The sequence below is a fragment of the Grus americana genome, chromosome 3 (assembly GCF_028858705.1).
Source record: "Grus americana isolate bGruAme1 chromosome 3, bGruAme1.mat, whole genome shotgun sequence".
Classification (NCBI taxonomy): domain Eukaryota; kingdom Metazoa; phylum Chordata; class Aves; order Gruiformes; family Gruidae; genus Grus; species Grus americana.
The window spans coordinates 107,123,848-107,141,508 of record NC_072854.1 but is presented as its reverse complement, the minus strand read 5'-3'; the positions used below and the strand labels follow the sequence as shown (position 1 = coordinate 107,141,508).

Here is a 17,661-nt window from a genome sequence, read left to right as displayed (position 1 = left end):
TGGTGAAGCAGTGAATACAAGATGCCACAATGTCATCTTACTGAACCTTTGCAAATGTAGTGAGTCTCAACAGCATGGATTTGAGGTGGGAGTTACACCTCTGCAAAATTGAAGTCCACCACTTTAATGAAATGATGATGTTTTTTGGCAAACAGAGGACCTGTAGTTTCATTTATTTTCAGATTCTCATATTCATTGTGCAAAATCAAAGTTGTTGTTAAGCAGAATCAAACCAAGGGTTCTCCTCTACTGAATGACATCCACAGGAGAAGGGAAGGGTTGGGGGAAACAGCTACTTTGAAACTCTTTCTCAGCAAGAATGGTCCAAACTTGCTCTAGAATCCGGTGATACTAGGAGTGTATAGGTTATCCATTCACTTTTTGCTGATAGTAAGTATACAGTAACTGAATTAACACTTCAAATGTATCTTCTGGCTGTTCTAAATTGCCCAAAGACCACTGCCGATACAAGCTTTTCTGATGAGATCCAGCCCCAAGTGCTCTAATTTAGCTTCTGTGTGTTCTGGTTTCATATGTGGTCATTTCTGCCTGTTATTCTGTGTGGACTGCAGAACTGTAGAAATGTGTATAGTTAAAATAACATTTCTGTGAGCTGAGAATTTACCCTGAATGTCTCAGAATATCGACACACACTTTGGCTTGCAGAATTACAGCTGCTCAATGTTTGAAGGATTCATCTAAAGAATAAAATATGTATAAGTGGATTGATAAACATTAGCTCAGTGGAGCTCTGTTAATTCTGTGCTGAAGAAAAGATCATTGTTTAATGATAAAATTCAACAGACTGTCTCATAGTCCTAAGATGGTAGTACAATATATTACTCGCTTAGTTTTAATAGGCTGTGGTATTATCAATGTAATACTTTCAGCCAGCATGTGCGTTGGTCTTTATGTATTTAGGTAAATAGTGTGATGAGTTTTAGAATAGGAAGCTTTCTAATTCTGCTTCATTTTATTTCTTAGCCAAAGTGAAAGGGAGGAATTTGAAACAGAGTTCAAACAGAAGTATGAACGAGAAAAGCTTCTGCTAACAGAGGAAAACAAAAAACTTTCAAATGAACTTGATAAGGTAAGCGCTGATTAGTTGAGTCCTGAGTTTACAACTTTTGGATGCTATGTACAAATTTGATGATACAGAGCTGTACTGGTTATTACTAACTCTTGATAGCAAAAATTAATATTACACAAAAGGTGGTGATTAATGCTTGATTTGACTAGAGAGTACATGTGTCTGAATTTGAGAATGTGTGCATGTGTGTGTATATATATATGCATGTATGTGTATTTATGTTTAGGAATTGAGTTAGATGGTCTTAAGTTTGGTAGGATTGGTTTTAGATAATATCTCAAGGGGGGAAAAAATATTATTTCATTGTATGACCCAAATATAAAAATACATAGTGATGTGTTTACATAGTGTATATTTGCATGTCAATTATTGTTAAATAACAGGGCCCCTCCTGCCTATTGAAATTAAGTGTTACTTTGAGATATTAAAAAAATACAAATGATAAGGCGTATTAATTGAAGTGTATTGAGCAAGGAATAATTACTTTTTGTGCATTTAGATTATCTCTTTATTGTTCATTTTGACAGGTTATTCAAGTTCATTGTGGATTAGCCAAGTCTTGCTAAACTTGTCTATTCTTTTTTGTAATGCATTAAATTTTCTAAAAATATGATGAAAGTAGTGCTCTTCAAAGTAAGCATATTTGCATGTCAGTGTTCAAATTAAAGTATATTTTCATACCAGTATAAGCAGTATACTATATATGCCTATATGTAGGTTTAGCCCAAGAACAGTAAGAGACTAGTCTCTTTGAATGTTGGGGGTTTTTTTCTTAAATTTGGTTAGCTTTGTATTTTTCTTCTCAAATGACATTTAATATATAGGCATATTTAAATCATAAGCCTATTTAAATGATAAATATGGAGTGGAGTATTCATACTAGGAGTAAAAAGAGTAGACTAGATTAAAAATTGATATTTTTTCATCATTTTGAGTTGTTAATATATTTCAGTACTAAAGGAAGCCTTTCACATGAGATTCATTCTGCTAAGCAGGCCTTCCTATAAAGTCTATCTGATCTCTGATTCCGGTTTGACTTTCTGAATAATCATTTAGCATAATGAAGGTTTAGTTCTCAATACCAACTCAGGTTAGCTGTGGCTTTTGTCTTGCAGAATGTGCATGTATGAATGACAGCTATGTGAATGTAAGTGAGGTTAATTGCTAGGTATAACATATTGTACTTACAGATGTGCATTTAATTTTAATTTCCCTGTTTGCAAGTAAGTAAAAAGAAAAATTGAGGAATGTGAGACACCTAGAGAATCTTGGGACTGAGTTGCACTTGTATCTGTTAAGCCTCCCATTCTCTATGGTTACTAAACAAGGGAGATGTTCGGCAGTTTTATCTGAGCTATAACAATTTTTGTGCCTTTGCTTTGTTCTTTTAATGTAGTTTTTCTACATTCCGCACCTATATGGTGCAAAGCAGAGACCTTCTAAGAGTTGTAGAGGTATTTGGAGACTAATTCCCAAAACCTAATTAATTTGTTAAAGTAAAAATGTAGTTCTAGTCCTTACAAATGGCCTTTCAGTACAGCTAAGTTTATACACGAGATGAGATTCTGACTTTTATTGTTACATGGTGTTTGTTGTGATGGATGGTACCAATTTTTAAAGCAGATGGACGATGTGGGAGAAGGGAACACATGGTTTTGAGTCTGCACAGAGATGGAGTCACAGCAGCTTATGCATTTAACAAGTTGTTTAAATTCTCATTCAGCTCACCACCATGTTTGAGAGGCTGAGTATGAATAACCGGCAGCTGGAAGAAGAGATGAGAGACCTGGCTGATAAAAAAGAGTCTGTGGCCCACTGGGAGGCCCAAATTACTGAGATCATCCAATGGTGAGTATCTGCTCTAGTGTCATTGCAGAATCCCCTGTGGTAGGGCTGTTACTGAGCTTTTGCCTTTGCACATGGCACTTGCAAGTGCTTGGGTGAAATCTCACACTCACCTGGGATTCTGCTGTGGTTTTGCTTGAGATTTTAATAATATCCAAATCCAGAAAATTGTGTTCCTCCTTAAGAGCAAAAGTGTCTTAGCAAATACAACTTTTTTAAGTTCGGAAGAATCATGGCCGTTGGGTGTGGCTTGTGGCTTTGGAAGAATGCTGGAAGGAGTCATGTGCTGAGCTCACGCCTCCGAGAGGGAACAAGCCTGGGAAAAGCAGTGGCTGAGAGTGTGTGTGTCTCGGCATTTGTTTCCTTTATCTGCTTGGCATGTGGCAGAATGAAACCAATACGGTGCAATTTTTATGTGACTTTTTTACAAGGAGGGCATTTGAGACTTCCACAAAGCCAGTCAAGTGATGTTTCTAATAATACTTTTGCTAAATAATGATATTATGTATCTAAGTTCTTCCGTCCAGTTCTAATAAATGAAGGAGAAAAAAACCCAAAATACAAGTTGAACCTATTAAGAGAAAAAGATTGTTTTATCTAGGTGGTCTTTGTTTCTCCTCTCCATGCCTGCTTCTCTCCCCTCCTCTTTTATGGTCCATTGCAGTGTTTAGCATCTACAAAATCAGTTTGCATCCATTTTTTTACAGATCATCCACTTCTGTGAAGATTTCATCATCATACACTAATCTTTTTTCGGTTTGCTATTTGATTCCCCCCCCGCACCACCATTTTTCCTGTCTCAGTGAAAAAAATCTAATTGGTTGTGTCAAAGCAAAAATGGGAAATATTTGGTTTTGAATATAGCCATGTGAATACATTACCAGAAAGAAGGGCTGTTCTCTGGGTTTCTGGAAGTGTTTTAAACAGTGTTTGTTACATAAAATTATGTAACACTGGTCTGTGTCATGAAGTCCATAGTGTCTCAAGGCATTGTATTCACAGCAGAGGTTAAAAAATTTAAAGGATCCACTTTGTGGGTGTTCCTTTTAAATCTTGTCTCTCATAACTGTGAGTGCAGTAGATGGCCTGTGTCACAGAAATAAACAAACAACCAAAACCCAAACCAAAACCCCATAAAAGTTGTTTAAAGGAACAGTTAATTTATAGCCAATCAGAAATGCTTACTCAGAAAAAAAGAGAAGGTAACAGGAGAGACAAGTCTGTTATTTCACGTTCCATGTTGTTTTAAGGTAATGCTTATCTGCCTTAATGCACCAAGGTAACCAAACCCCATTTTTCAGATTTACATGTGAAAGCACTCATAAAGATCAGCAGTTCTGGAAAAAGACAAGTCAGAATTAGTTGTGGATTGTTTTACTTAACACTATGTAAAAATGTACCAACAGTATCATCCCTTTTCCAATATATGAGACTCTTTAATATTTTAAGTTGTACTACCAATGTGGTTCAGGTATATAATAAAGCATCTTGCACGTATTAGAGATGTTGCTGGGGGATAAAAGATATTTGGGATTGAGTTTTTTGTTATCTCTAAGGATACTTAGTGACAAAAGATCAGGAACATGCAAGACTAACTTTCTGAATAAAAGATACTATTTTACTGATCCCTTACGATAATATAGTGTCTTTTAAAAAGCATGGAACTAAAAACTAAAGAATTATGAGGAAAAAATAGAAGTACTGTGGGCAAACATTAGGGAGATTAAAAAAAATCTGACTTGGTCCAATTTTTAATCACTGTACACATCTCTCTTTTCCTTCCATACTTCTCCCTGCTTACGTCAATTTTTTTTTTCAGCTATGTGAGGCCGTATCTTGGCTCACTTTTTTTTCCTTACTATGTTTAGATTTTTCCATGTGTTACCCAGATAATCTGGTAATGTTCATCTGCTTTCCTTAGTATTCAATACTGCATTCTGAAACTAGGCCCTTCTCTGGGGACTTTTTGCTGTGGAACATGGGGTGCTATATGAAGTGTTTAAACATCTATAATAATGTTAAACATTTTAAAAGATAAAAACTAATTTTGAAGAAAACTAATCTTATTTAATCAGTCACAAGCCTGTTTTCCTCAGAAGAACATGCAATTTAAATCCATACCTGTCCACCTCTTCAGTATGACAACAGAATGCCTTGGAGCTAGCAAAGTAGGGTAGAGCTTGTATGCTCCCTCTTCAAAACTATCAGATTTTTCACATAATAATTACTTTAAAATATGTATTTTGGGTGCATGCTTTCTACTTCTTAAAAATGGGGTTTGCCTACCATCTTCTTTTTGTCCCATGATTCATGAAGGGTAGGAGGCAGTAGGTGAAATTAATTACTGGTTTTGTAAATTGTTTGCTCAGCTCCCTGTAATAGTTCAAGTGATTTATTCTAGCCCTGGTTTAAGTTACACAAGCCCAAGGAGTCCATCATTTCCTTTGAGTGCTTTGCTATCTAAGAGAGAATCTCTGTCAGGAAATCTGCCCCGCTATTCGAGTCCGCTTGAGTGGGTGAGGTAGTTGCTTTCTTCACAACTCCTTGGGCCCTTCTAAATTATTCTTTCTTTTAGATTTTATAACTTGCAACTAATTTTAATGGCCTATCATGTTCCCTTTAGCCTTTCCCTGCTTTCTTACTGTGCTCTCTTGCATCTTGTTTAGAGCAAATGTACAAAAGCTTTTTTATTTTTGTTGTTGTTACCACAAGATACCATAAATACAGCCAAACTCTTAATAGAAACACTTGAATCAAACTTTCATTGCAAATTCTAATGTGGTAGCAATAGACCCTCACGGATCATTCAGCCTTAATGGAGCTATTATATTGACAAGTTTATATTAGCCAAATCACTCATCATTCATTGACAAGAGTAAGAAATATTGAGGGTTTTATAGTCAGCTATAAATTTTCCTATGGGAGATGGGAAAGAGATTCATTGCATCGGAGGTTAATGCAGTCCCTTTAAAAAGGGATCTTTTAAAAAATCATGGTACAGTATTTTTGGTCTGATGCAGAAAGGAGGTCGATGGAAATCGTGGTAGTGATTCCCAGAGTACTTGGCAAGAATCTTATTAGTCTCTCTGGGAGGGATTCATGTAACCTAGTTCTGGAAATCCTAAGGTAGACAACTAAAATAAATCCCATGACTAGTACTGTAGAAGTCTATTTTACTTCCTACTGATCGAAAAGGAAGCTTAGACAACTAGTTCAAATGAAGAATTCTGCATTGTTGAGTATGTTTATATGGACAAGCTAAATCCCACCTGATTTTACCCATAGAGTGGATGTCAGGCTGAGATTCAGCTCAGGCCAGAAGCTGTGACTGTTGTTTACCAGAAGATTCAGTTAGTATTCTCCTTGTTGACTAGATATCTTTCTAATCAACTGCAGCGTGGTTAATTTTTATCTTAAATATTGATTACAATTTAAAACAACAACAACAAAGAAACCAACCAAAAAATAACAACACAAAACAAAGAAAACCCTTCTGCATTAAATCAAACATAAAACAGTCCCAGAGTTGTTACTTGAATTCTGAAAACTGCTCTCAGAAGAAAGCACACAGAAATTGTGGAAAAGGTTTAGAGAATGATGGTACTTTGAAGAAATAGCAACGTTCTGGGGAAACTGAATTGTGTAAGAAACTCAAAACATGAAAATTTCTGAGATGCATTCTGTTTGAGGTAAGAACCAGAAGCTAATTATCTATAAAATAGAAATTCTGGAGGGCAGGTGGAAATTTCAGGGTTTGGAAGAAGAATGAAATGTGAAAATTTTTAGAGAAGTAGTTTTAAAAACAAATTTTGTCTGAGAAGGAAGAGGGGAAAGAAATAATTAAGTTGGAGGTTTTGAGCATAGTGGTATGAAGACAGAAACGTAAAAGCCTTGAGAAACTGCAGGAGAATTGGGAGTCATGGCTCTCGGACTTCCTTGGGGTTTTTAAATCAGGTGAGATGCAGCTTTGGTATAAGACCCCAGGGCTTGAGACCCCTCCTGTTCAGCAAAAATCTCTAGTCCTCTGGGTTCATTTTGTATGGTAAAGTATCCCGAACAGGGACAGGGAGAGACTCTGACTTTCCTAGCAGCCTGACAAGTAGCACACTGGATATTAGTCAATGGTTATTTGAAGGTTGTTGTAATGTTGGCTCCAGCCAAAATCTTAAATTTAATTTTACAGGAATTTGGACTATATCACTGTTCTAGATTCTTGGTAGTTAACGAACTAAACTTGCAAGGGCACTTATATATGAAAACAGAAGAGTTAATCTAATCTAAATTTTCAGTGAAGAAAGGAGTGACTCTTGAGTGGAACCTGAAGAACTTTTCTTTCTTATGTCTGTTGTTGTGCTTATTAGGGCTCTCTGTAAGAGTGGGGGCAAGGAGAGAAATGTAGTAAGAGTAACTTTACCGTTGTTGCTCTATCCTTTTTTTTTAAAAAAAAAAAAAAAAAAAGCTAACCAACCAAACCACAGCAAACCAGTAAGAAATCAAAAAAATTCCCAAGAGCTCCTGGCTTCACATAATGTTAGTTCAGTGTATCTCATTATCGAGAGAATGTTGCCATCTACTGGACAACAAAACTGTATCTCAGCTCCAAATTGTACTGTTTTTATTTACCATCTTTAAGAGTCTGAGTTTCCTTGAACTCAGTATAGATATTTGCAAAAATTGGCTTTATACGTATATTTTCATTTTCTAGATTTCTACATGTTCTGCGGAGCATCTCTCTGAGGTTATTGCATGTGCAGCTTTTCAGCACTTAGAGCCTGAAGGTTCTGTGTATCATACACCAAATAATTCAAGTGTTTTCTCACTTACCATAAGGAAGGATCTATATGGCATGATAAAATTTGGCCAAGAAATTGGACATTTAAAGTTTCGCAACTTTAATGAAAAAGTTAAAAAATAAGGTACAAATTAAAATTTATTTTTAATCTGACATTGTCCCTTCTTTTCTGCAAAGATTTAACTTGTTATGAAAAATAGAGAAGATCAAGTGTTGATTCTTAAATCTCTTTACCCTTCTTGTACATCAGGAAAACTTACTTTCTCACCTTGAGAGCCTCACATTCTTTTCATTCCTGCTTACACTCTTTTCTTTTTACTAGGTATTTAATTATGCACCCACCAGCACCACCCCCAAAAGTATCTTATGCTACTTCTCACTCTTTTGCCCACTCTTATACCCTGAGTGGTTTGTATAGGCCAAGATTACCTGTATCTGGTCATCAAAATGTGTCATCCAGAATGTTACCGGGAAAAAAAGTTGGTATGCTGCTTCCGTTGAGTTCCAGTATACCTTGGGAAAAACACTGACTCATTAATATCAAAACTCTCACTGACTTTAACAGAGGCAGGACATGTGTGGGTTTTTTTTCTAGGCTCCTCCCAACTTCTTGAACTAAATTGTAAGCAGGAAAAAAAGAAGATCAAGCCCAAAGCACAAATAAGTGCTTACTTTTTCATGTTGGGTGTGAGTTTTGTGGCAAATGGTCACTATTTTTGCATTAGCCTCCTCTATATTAAAGCAATGTTCCATATATAAGTCTTAAACTGTGCACCCAGAAGTCACTGCAACCTGTAGATGTTTAGCCCCTAAGAGCACTATGGGAAAGCTCAGAGTATGTGCTCTCTCTCTTTGTTGCCTCCTGGTGACTATCTATAAATCTTTGTTAAAACACTGTATTATTTTAATTAAATGATGGTAAATTGCAAGTAGCACCATTTCCATATTCACTGTATGAACCCCGTGGCATCAACCAGAGAAACTTACATTGCTTTATAGGTATGGAGGGGGAATCACTTTCCGCAGAAAGGTGACTAAGAGAGAAATTCATCCTTCTGCACAACTCATCTCCAGTCCAACATGCTAAAGAAAGATCAGGAAGCAAGGATAAATTAATTTCCATGAAGTAGAAAAACTATTTTCCCACTTTCCTATCAGTTATTTAAAACTATTTGAAGTTCATTTCTTAGAGCACATCCTAAACATTTCTGTGGTTAGTGTTGATAGATCTAGCTGTGATCAAGCTGTGGTATTAGGGTGGTGGTCTCCAAGACCAGCTCAGAGACTTGAGTACGCCCTGGTGCTGCAGAACGTAGGTGGTTGTTCTGTGGGCAGGGTGAGTGCATTCAGACCCAGGCACGTAAGGTGAAAGGGAGTGGGTGGGGTGGGGTTTTGGGTGTTTGGGATTTTTTTCTGTTTGTTTGTTTTAAATTTTTCATGAGCTATTTAGTTTCAGTGAGGTAATTTTTTAGCAACTTTCTTTTCTATGTTAATACCTGAGGCAAAGTGAAGAAAGAACCGTCTGCCGTGATTAATCATAGAAAGGTGTTTTTTCTTTGTAACTGATGATCAAAGAATCTGAAAAACAGACATGTCTCCTCCTTGATGTCTTTACACCCAGAAAACTTGTCTTAGTAGAAAGAAAACTCAGGGGATGAGAGCGCCTCGTTTGGCTTATGCTGTTTAATACCGTTAGGATTAGACTCTTCCTATTTAATTAGCATTTCTTGAAATAATGTCCCTGTTTGATTCTAACTACTAGTTCTCACAGTCAATTGATACAGTGAAGTCAGCCACTAGTTCCAACATTATGTGGATGGTTGAATGTTAATTATTGGTTATAAATTTTGCCTTAATTTACTCCCTAAAAAAATAGGTTGAATCCTGAAAGGTTTCTTTCCTATAGTCTCAATTTCAGGTAGCTGACATTTATGCTGAGACATGTATTATTTAGATACGTAGTTCTTCAGTCTTTATTCCTTGTCTCAGTGATGCTTATTGTTTAATGGAACTCTGCAAAGCAGCAAAGGCTTAGTTTTATGTGGTTTTCTGTATTGTGGTTTTTTGTTGTTTTTTCTTTATGCTTTATGATTTTTGTATTCTGCTTTTTTCTGTTTCTGGTTGCTATTTTGTTGAAGGGACATTTGTTTTTTTTCTCTGGATTCTTTGGTTAAAACACCCTTTTCTTCTAATGTAATTGTTTAGGGTAAGTGATGAAAAAGATGCTCGAGGTTATCTTCAAGCCTTGGCCTCTAAAATGACAGAAGAACTAGAGGCCCTGAGGAACTCCAGTTTGGGTGCAAGAGCTACAGTAAGACACTACTTCCATATGTCAGATTTTTTTGTTGTTGTTTGAAAAAACACTAATTTTATAGTTTCAACTGCAGTAATAACCTGTCTGTAAGAGTCTGCGTTAGTCAAAAGTTAAACTTCCCTAGAGTTTCCCTTGTGAATAACTGAATAGCAAATTTATTGTATAAAGATATTGGTGTTTAATTAATTGATATAATGTGATTTTATCTATGATATTGTTCAAGTAGCCACTTTATAGTCATGTATGAATTTGTTGAAGGAAATCTATACTTTGGGTCACGAAAGCCTTAAAATCTTTCACTTGTGAAATGTGAATGTCCTTCATAGCTGTCATTTGAGTTGAGGCACATGAAAACTAGAATTCACAAAATCTCTTTGCTTTTGAGATCATGACAGCATAAGACATTCATCTTGCCTGTATAGTACTTGAGTTTAAAAAGAATAATATTAATAATAATACTCTTTATTTTTTTAATTTTAGATTACTTTGGAATTAATGAACTCTTCTGTTAAGAACATAATAGACTGAGAACGTAATTGTTGAAGTTTGTTACGTTCCTCATTTTCTGCATTCTTGCCTCTTACTCTTTCTTCTCTCTTTTTTATTCTTTACTAGGACATGCCCTGGAAGATGCGCCGCTTTGCAAAACTGGATATGTCTGCAAGGTTGGAACTACAGTCTGCACTTGATGCTGAAATCCGAGCCAAACAGGCTATTCAAGATGAGCTGAATAAAGTTAAAGCTTCCTGTATATCTACAGAATGGTAAGACTGAATTGTTCTAATGGAAATTTACTTGGCTACCTCCCAGGGAGTGTCATCAAATAATGATTTTAACTATCTTGTCTGTCAAAATTTGATAATGAATGATATGCCAGGATCTTATGTGAAAAAAAGACCACGTGTGTCTTCATTTTCTAAGTAGCTGAACACTTACTGGGAAAACCTGAAACTTTTGAGGGGAATTTGAGGGGACGCTTTCTCTTTAGTAATATGATCTCTCCTAGTTGTGATAGCAAGTTCAAATGCAAGCAGAGTTTGGGTTTTTATCTTAGAACATACTCTTTTCCATTCTATTGATAGCTGCATTGGGTTAACTGACAAGAATCAATTCTTGCATACTGATTTGCACAGTAATAAGATGAGCTTATGGAAGATTATGAATTCTTTTATTTCCTCCTCAGAACTCTCTCCCCACCCCCTCCCCCCTTGAATTACAAAATTTATTCTGACTTGGGTGAATGCCTGAAGCAGGGGAATAGTAGGAAAACATTCCATTTCTAGGTCTCCAGCTTCAATCTAGCTCAGTTCAACACTGCCCAAAAGAGCTATGGAAATCTCTTGGAGACCTGTGAGCACAGCTCTAGTGGCATGAGATTTCTTCATAGCACCCACCATTGAAACTGTCGTTTCTTTGGTAGCTTGGCCAGAGAAATCAAAGACAAAACATGAGCTTTTCTATGCCTACAAGAGAATCCTTGAAATTGGAGTTGGGGCATGTTTAAGAATGAGCTTGCACTGCTGCTAGCCATTGCAAGTAACTTCTGGAAAATAAAGGCTTGAATTTCTTTAGCTGTAGTTCTAATTCCTTTTACTAGCTGTTAACTCTATTAAGTGAAGAGATTTTAATACATGAAATGCAAAACTATGATCAAATACAGAGTACATATTCTTTGCATAGTTCCTGTGATATGTTGTAATTAGAGTTACACTAAAACATGGCAAATTTGCCTCAAGAAGAAAATTGGTCCTGTACTATGATACGATAGTAGTTAACGTTTCCAAATTACGAATGCCACTGGGCTGGGGATGCAGTGTTAGTCCTTTGAGTTGGTGTAGGTTGAAGTAGGCACTCAAGCTGAAGTAGGACTTCTGAGCCTCATCTTAGATGCACGCCCATTCTGTTCCTCATACTGCTTTCTCTACAAAAACAATTTTTACAGTAACAATTCTCTCATCTTGCAGTGTCTAAGGACATAGATAGACAATACAAGGCATGGAAATGGCTGCTAGCAGAGAAGGTATGGGATGTGGTGTAAGGATTTCAAATACAAGCAAAATGAAGAATTTCTCTTCAGTTGTATTTGAGGAACACTGACTTGTTTTGCAGCTTTAGAAAAGCAGTTGGACAGAGCTGAAATTGAAGTATGTAACCTGTAAAGTGGGAATACTTTGTCCACTTTACTTGGCTGTGTTTCAGGCCAGGTAACATGATGACAGGCAGCATTGTAGATCCTCTGACAACAGGAGAACCAGTGTTTGCTTTGATAGGCAAAGATGAGAAGTGCGGTAGAAATGCATAGTAGCGTTACCTATCAGCTGTGAATTGGAAAGCACTGAAACAACTAACTGTAGAGTAACTGAGAAGAAAAGTAGTTCAACGTAATCGATTAGTATCACAGGCACTGTGAATTAACGAATAAAAAAACCCAACAATTTTAAGCTTAAAAATACATGTGGTCATCTTTTCTCATTCACAGGATACAGGCTTACACAACTATTCATAAATTAGACACCTGAGCCTATTTAATATGTAAACAGGGCAATTAATTGCCTGTTGCCTTTTTTTTAAGATACCATACTAAACAGGTCCTAATAGATTTCTGAATTCATTCTCACGTTTGATGACATCATGAAGCTTCCTGAGCTTTAATTTTTAAATACCATGCAAAGATGGACAAAAAAACCTGACTTGCATAATGGGTTCTCACTATTTACATAGGTTTTTTGTTTGTATTGTTTTGAAGTAAATTGCAAGAATCTGAGAAGAAGAACATGGAACTGTTGACAGATATCGAAAGGCTGAAGAAGGAGACAGAAGAGCTTAGATCAGAAAAGGGTATGGCAACTGATATCCAAGTAAATAACATGTTTCACATTCGTGGGTATATCTTATCAATTAAGTGTCACCTTGCAACTAAACTATTTCACCAACAGACTTTGGCATACAAAACGTGAGCACTACAATTGAATGTCAAGATATACCCACAGAAATTGCATTTGCACCTCTAATATGTACTTGTAATACACTTCAGTTTTGTTGATATACTTGAAAACCAGTAAGGTGTTATTTGAGTTGGAACTGCATTATTTTTATTTGGCATGTGTATGGTCATTTATTGCCAGAAAACTGTTAGAAGTATGGATATATTTGTTGGGGTTTTTTCCCCTTTTGATGATGGGTGAAGGTATTTACACTTCAATACTGATCAGTGTTCTTCATCTATGAATGTTTGGGCCCGTCTACACAAAGAGTAAACAATTGCAGAGGCATTCATAGCATTCATTTGTTTCTCGGATGACTTCGTTGATTGGCTTTGTAACCACGTAGCGAGCAGCATGGTTGTGTTTGCTTTGCTGTGGTATTAAGAGTATGTTCTGGGATTTCTAGAGCATCTGTCTAGCACTATTTCGTATTGTTGCTGGGAGAAGAGACTTTTTGGTAATTCTGAAAGGAAAAAAAATCATTGAGAGATGATTAATGGTTTGGCTGATTCTTTGCAGTTCCTGCAGTAGCTTTAATATTTGTATCTTATGAGTCACATGGGAAGGAGTGATTTTTCAGGCCAATTGGAATTACTTAATTTTCTGTAGGGAACTGTTTGAACTCCAGAGTTTCAAAACCCTGGCAACAGTTGCTGCATAGGGATGTCAAATATTGTTCAGCCTTTGCAACCTAACAGCATGCCAATGTATTGTAGTTAACATTCATCTCCTATATATATAGACCTCCAGGTGCTGGTTGACTGGTAAAAATAATACAAACTTATATAGAACATTAAAAAATGACTGGTGCCAATTAGCAAATAAGACTTAAGGAATTGATATTTGTTTGTCTTGATGCTTAGCACTGATATCAGGATTATGCTTCTTCCAAGAGCTTGGAGAAGAACTCTTGATAGCATCTCCCTGGAGACAATAATGATTTGTCATGTTTAACTTTCATTTGTAGATCCTTGAACTGTCTAAAATACTATGCATGGTAACTGAACTTCCAAAGTTGTCTTTTACAGAAGGAAAGGAAAATTTTCCGTAATGTTTTACCCTGTATTTTTTCCAGTGTTTAAAACCTTATTGGTTTTGTGAAAATAGAGATAACAATTTACTCTTTTCTTATTGAAAAAAAAAAAAAAAAGAAAATATACTGTTCAAGGAAAAGTTACTTATCATGCTTTTTCCCAGAAGTAGATTAATAAGATTGTACTGCTATCATTCAAATATTTTGAAAGAAATACACCTTAATCCAAAATCCTTATTATCTTTGGAATTTATTTTCTCTTATTAGAAGAAATATATCGAAATTTGAATCATGAACTGTGTGGAGGATTCAGATGTAGTCAATATACAGTGGTAGAGTAACTTCCTGTGTGTGGAAATTGATTTCTAGGAAGGGATTACTTAGATTAACACTTGAATCCTTTGCTGTTTATAAATGTGTTCCAGAAACTTAGGAGAGTGGGCAAGAAGATTGCTAAAAATGATTCCGTAAAGTAGCAAGTAATTTGAGAGTTGGTTTTAATATTTTACTGAGATTGCAGTGTGTTTATATTTTAAAGACGAAAGGGTTCTTTGTAACTTACTTGTTCAGTGTGGGTTATATTTAGAGCAAACAAAGTGATAAGGCCAGTTAGAGCAAGACACTAACATTTTTTTAAAAGAAATAAGTGACCTTTGATAGCATTAGTCTTTTGAGATGCACACAGTCCTGCAGGCTCTGGTTATAAGAAGTAGACATATATATGTGTATATATATAATGTATTTAGAGTGTTCAGGAAGCTAGAGTTTGTACATATCTGTGATTTATAGATGCACAAAGAAAAAAAGAAAAAAAAAAAAAAGATGTGTCCGTTGAAGCAAGTTAAAATAACGGTCAAGATGTGCCAGCCTCTGCGGCTCCAGAGGATGCAGCGTTCCTGCTCTGCTTACTCCCTGAAAACCATGTAAATGGTGTAGCGCGACAGATGCATTTGACTCTTTACCCAGGATCATGTTACTCCTGGACGTTCAAAAGTGAGAGATGGCAGACAGGCATAGAGCATGGGTCAAGGAACCCGTGTTATTTGGAAATGCAGTGTGTTCCTCAAATAGCCTGTTCTGTACATTTTTGTGGAACCTCACCATTTGCTAAGGCTGTCTTGTCGCGGTAACCTATCCAGCGTGTGACTAGAGCAGGGTGACACCTGCTCTGTTAGTGTGTGTGCCTGTATGGCAGGCAGTGCATGTTGCAGATGGACATAAGCACATTAGAAACCTGTGCCTTCTGCATAATAGACACGTACGTAGAGTATGTTTTCGTGTTGAGTTCACGCCCCGTACGTCCTAGCTTGGAAAAGGTTAATTAAACATACGCTGCTGTCTTAGTAGGTATGTGTGTATTAAAAAAATCTTTTACTCTGGAAAACAGACCAAATGTGACAACTCATTTTAAAAAAAATGTAGGTGGTTCAGGTGGATACCCAAACCCTGATTCAGCAAGGCAAAGGTCCTCCATGAAAAGATCATTTTTCTGTAGCTTAAAAGCCTGCTGCTGTTTTCTAGGTGTAAAGCACCAAGACTCACAGAATTCTTTCTTGGCATTTTTGAATGCGCCTACCTCTGCTCTGGATCAATTTGAAGTAAGTGTACAGCTATTCTAACTCTCTGTTAAGTCAGTGGAATTACTGCTGTTCTGTGCGGGTTATATGCATATTCGTTGAGAGTTTGCTACTGTATTTTAATCATACTGCCTTATTTATTTTTGTGTATAATATGTGAGAATTGTTTGTCATTTACAGTGCTGGCTGTCTACTCCTGAACACAAGTAATCATAGTGAATTCTCTCACAAATCCTGAATGCAGAAATTTTCCTGATTTTTGTAGTGACCATAAAAAGCAGAGTTGTTCGAATGGCCTTACTTTGTGTTCAGAAAAATGCTAAGTAATGCAGATACTGGTTTGGTAAAAATGAGGGAAAATACCTAAATAATCCTTGAATGCATTCCATGAAGTCATTGGTACTGTATATTTATTAGGTTGTTTTCATCTTCTATTCATTTTACACAGATCTGTAAAATCCAGATAATTACTATTCATCTCCTCTCCACAGAACCTATATACTTAAAAAAATCTGTTTAATTCCTTTGTCACTTTTAGAAAAAAAGACCAGTTTAGGTAGAAAACCTGGAAGACAAAAATTGAAATGATACTGTCTGTTTCATATCTTCTTTTTTTATCAACAGTAAGCAATGCATCACTTTTCTTTTGAATGAATAGCTGGGGTGAAATATTGGTTATACTGAATTCAGAGGGGACAAGGCACCACCTTTACAGTTACACGGTCTAAAATTTGCCACTGGTTTTTTTCCTGATGAGTGTATGAGGTCATCACATTTAGCTATGGAAGAGCATAATCCCTGATGTTATTGATGTTCCAAAATTTACTTTCTTTTCATTGTGTATTCATTAATTCATTGTTCTCTCTTGAAGTCCTCACAATTAATAGCTCTTTTTAAATTTTCTTTTTAATTATTTACCTTATAAGTTACTTTCAATATAAAAATCCTGTCAGAGTATAGGAATATTATTTTATTAAGTGAATGCTGCAAAAACGTTGGGTTTTATACAGGTAGTTTATTAATTAATTGTCTATGAAAGGCAATTAATGAAAACTTACTGAGGTAACTGTTACTGGCACTAGTTATTTACAGTTCTTTATTTTTGCACTTTCATTTATACTGAATGGTTTTCTTCATCCATCTCTTTCTCTCTCTCTCTCTTTTTTTACTGCTGTTTTCATTAAAATAGGATTCCTTTTCCTCCTCTTCATCCTCATTGATTGATTTTATGGATGACGTAAGTCTTTGACTTTCAAACCAGTAAATCCCTAATAACAGAGATCAGTTAATTGATTTGGAATAGTAAAACATTAATGCAGTCAACTTCAAAAAATCTGCAAGTGCAGTGGTGAACAGAATATTTCTATAATAGCATACTCACACCTATTTATATTGATAGACGTTCAGTTTTAAAGTAATAGCTTTTCTTTAGGTGCGAGTGAAGAATTCTTAATTGCAAACAGTTTTTCTAATGGGGACAAGCTGCTTTTCGGCCTTATCTACAGATACGGCCTGTGGAAAATGGTTCCAAAGTCACTAGCACGTTTATTTCATTTAGTTCTATTGCTTCATATTATTACTTTATCGTTTAGTTGTTTCCAAAAGTTTTCTGATCACTTCAGTGAAAATGTTTTCCTTGCTTACAGTTAATTTCTGTTTGCTCAAATAAAATCTTGTCTCTTTTTTAGCCTGTCTTGTAAGAAGTAATTTTCATTTTAACTGAAGTGAACTTGTACTTTTTATTACCATTTGAGATGCTAGTTTTCTGTCAGGGCAGTGTTTAAATATTTACCCTAGTTAACTGCATACTAAGGGAATTGAGTTAAAAGCTGAAAATTGACTGCATTATATTTCTTCCAAACTCAAGGAGTAGTCACATAAAAGTAAATAATAATAAGCTTTTTAAAATCCAAGTATATACTATGCATCCATGGTAGAGAACCATCCATTACAACTCTGTAGGTATGTTGTGTGTGTACGTCTGTGTGTGCTTGTATATATGTGTATACCCATACACTCATATTTA

At 35.9% G+C, this 17,661-nt stretch overlaps 1 protein-coding gene across 9 annotated transcripts in view; it reads left to right on the top strand.

The window, feature by feature from the left end:
• Positions 1-17,661, top strand: part of CDC42BPA (CDC42 binding protein kinase alpha) — a 189,284-nt gene that overhangs the window by 129,854 nt on the left and 41,769 nt on the right. For 7 of the 9 annotated variants that reach the window (XM_054820852.1, XM_054820855.1, XM_054820850.1 and 4 more), the window contains 7 exons: positions 985-1,090; positions 2,814-2,938; positions 9,933-10,038; positions 10,657-10,805; positions 12,788-12,879; positions 15,580-15,656; positions 16,825-16,872. In XM_054820852.1, coding sequence (XP_054676827.1) covers positions 985-1,090; positions 2,814-2,938; positions 9,933-10,038; positions 10,657-10,805; positions 12,788-12,879; positions 15,580-15,656; positions 16,825-16,872 — 703 coding nt within the window. The remainder of the gene's footprint in view (positions 1-984; positions 1,091-2,813; positions 2,939-9,932; positions 10,039-10,656; positions 10,806-12,787; positions 12,880-15,579; positions 15,657-16,824; positions 16,873-17,661) is intronic. The other 2 variants (XM_054820851.1, XM_054820847.1) reach the window with 1 other exon arrangement.